At 37.0% G+C, this 1,597-nt stretch overlaps 1 protein-coding gene across 1 annotated transcript; it reads left to right on the top strand.

The window, feature by feature from the left end:
* Positions 1-373: 373 nt before the first annotated feature.
* On the top strand, positions 374-964 carry LOC133813930 (uncharacterized). The gene has a single exon (XM_062246958.1). It carries the CDS (start codon positions 374-376, stop codon positions 962-964), a length of 591 nt encoding a protein of 196 aa, XP_062102942.1.
* The last annotated feature ends 633 nt before the right edge of the window (positions 965-1,597 follow it).

Here is a 1,597-nt window from a genome sequence, read left to right as displayed (position 1 = left end):
CTCTATGTCACATTTATTTAATCTAAAATATTATATTATAAAATAATATAACAGAATGACGCCAGGCTTTTATTAGAAGTTTTGGCTCATAGTTAGAAAGGGTGTGGTGGAGACAGTAAGGAATTTATTCAGTCAGGGGTCATTTTTGGCTAGTTTAAATGAGACAAATATGGTCTTGATCCCAAAGAAAAAGAATCAAGAGTCGATGGGTGACCTTAGACCTATTTCGTTATGCAATGTCTTATATAAGGTTGCATCGAAAGTTTTGGCCAATAGGATGAAGGGATTGCTGCACCATGTAGTAGCCGAGACTTAGAGTGCTTTTATCCCTGGTAGATTAGTCACACATAATATCATGGTGTCCTTTGAAGTAATGCATTATTTGAAGAGGAAAAAGGGGAAAGAGGGGTATATGACACTCAAACTTGATATGAGTAAAACGTATGATCGAGTTGAATGGGCTTATCTTCTTGCCATTATGAGTAAAATGGGGTTCCATGATAGATGGGTGGACTTGGTTTTGTATAGTGTCTCATCGATTTCTTATAAAATAATCAATGGTGGGAGGGAGATGGGACCTATTTTCCCCTCAAGGGGCATTCGACAAGAAGACCCATTGTCTCCTTATCTTTTCATTATTTGTGCAGAGGGGTTGTCTGCCTTGATTAGAAAATATGAGGCTCAGAAGTGGATTCACGGGATTAAAGTTGATAGGGGAGCCTCAATGGTCTCTCATATGTTTTTTGCATATGACAACTATCTCTATTGCAAGGCTATTGATAAGGAAGCAAGAAGAGTGATGGAGATTCTTCATAAGTTTGAAAGAGCTTCGGGGCAACAAGTCAATGTGGCGAAATCTTCTGTATTTTTCAGTTCCAACACAGAGATTAGAAAGAGAATAAATGTCTGTCAGTCACTTGGTATGCATGAAGCAAATGCTCAGAGCACATATGTAACGTCCTAATTTTGCTAATAAGGCTTAGTGCCTTGATTAGTGTGTCGGGAGGACATAATTGGATTTATATGTGAATTATGTGAAATTAATTGAATATATGTGTGATTATGTGGCATATATGAATTATATTGTGCTATGAACACTTAGGCATGTTTATGTTGATTAAATATGCATGTGGGCCCATTTATGTTTATAAGGGCATTTTTGTAATTTAGACTCATTGAGGGTATAAATGTAATTATATATGTTATGTGATTGAGACCACATTATTATGTGGATATATTTGTGATATTCGGCTCGAGGCAATCCTAGTGAGCGAGTGAGTGGAAAAATCACAACAAGGTCAAATACCCAACTTAGGGTAAGCCTAAGGGTATTTTAGTAATTTAGTGCATTGTCGGAATTTACCGAGGAATGGGTAGTTATTTGGTGATTACTCGGGTATGTCGAGGTTAATTGGGAATTTATAGTGAGCGAGTTAGCGGAAAAGTCACAACAAGGTCAAATACACAGCTTGGGGTAAACCTAAGAGTATTTTAGTAATTTAGTGCATTGTCGAAATTTACCGGGGAATGGGTAGTTATTTGGTGATTACTCGGGTATGTCGAGGTTAATTGGGAATTTATAGTGTTATTTGAGGTT

This window comes from Humulus lupulus, chromosome 2 (assembly GCF_963169125.1).
Source record: "Humulus lupulus chromosome 2, drHumLupu1.1, whole genome shotgun sequence".
Classification (NCBI taxonomy): Eukaryota; Viridiplantae; Streptophyta; class Magnoliopsida; order Rosales; family Cannabaceae; genus Humulus; species Humulus lupulus.
This window is presented reverse-complemented; position numbering and strand designations above follow the sequence as displayed.

What these genes read in the sequence shown, in the direction of transcription:
- LOC133813930 (XM_062246958.1), top strand. Translation starts at nt 374, where the DNA reads ATGCATTATTTGAAGAGGAAAAAGGGGAAAGAGGGGTATATGACACTC.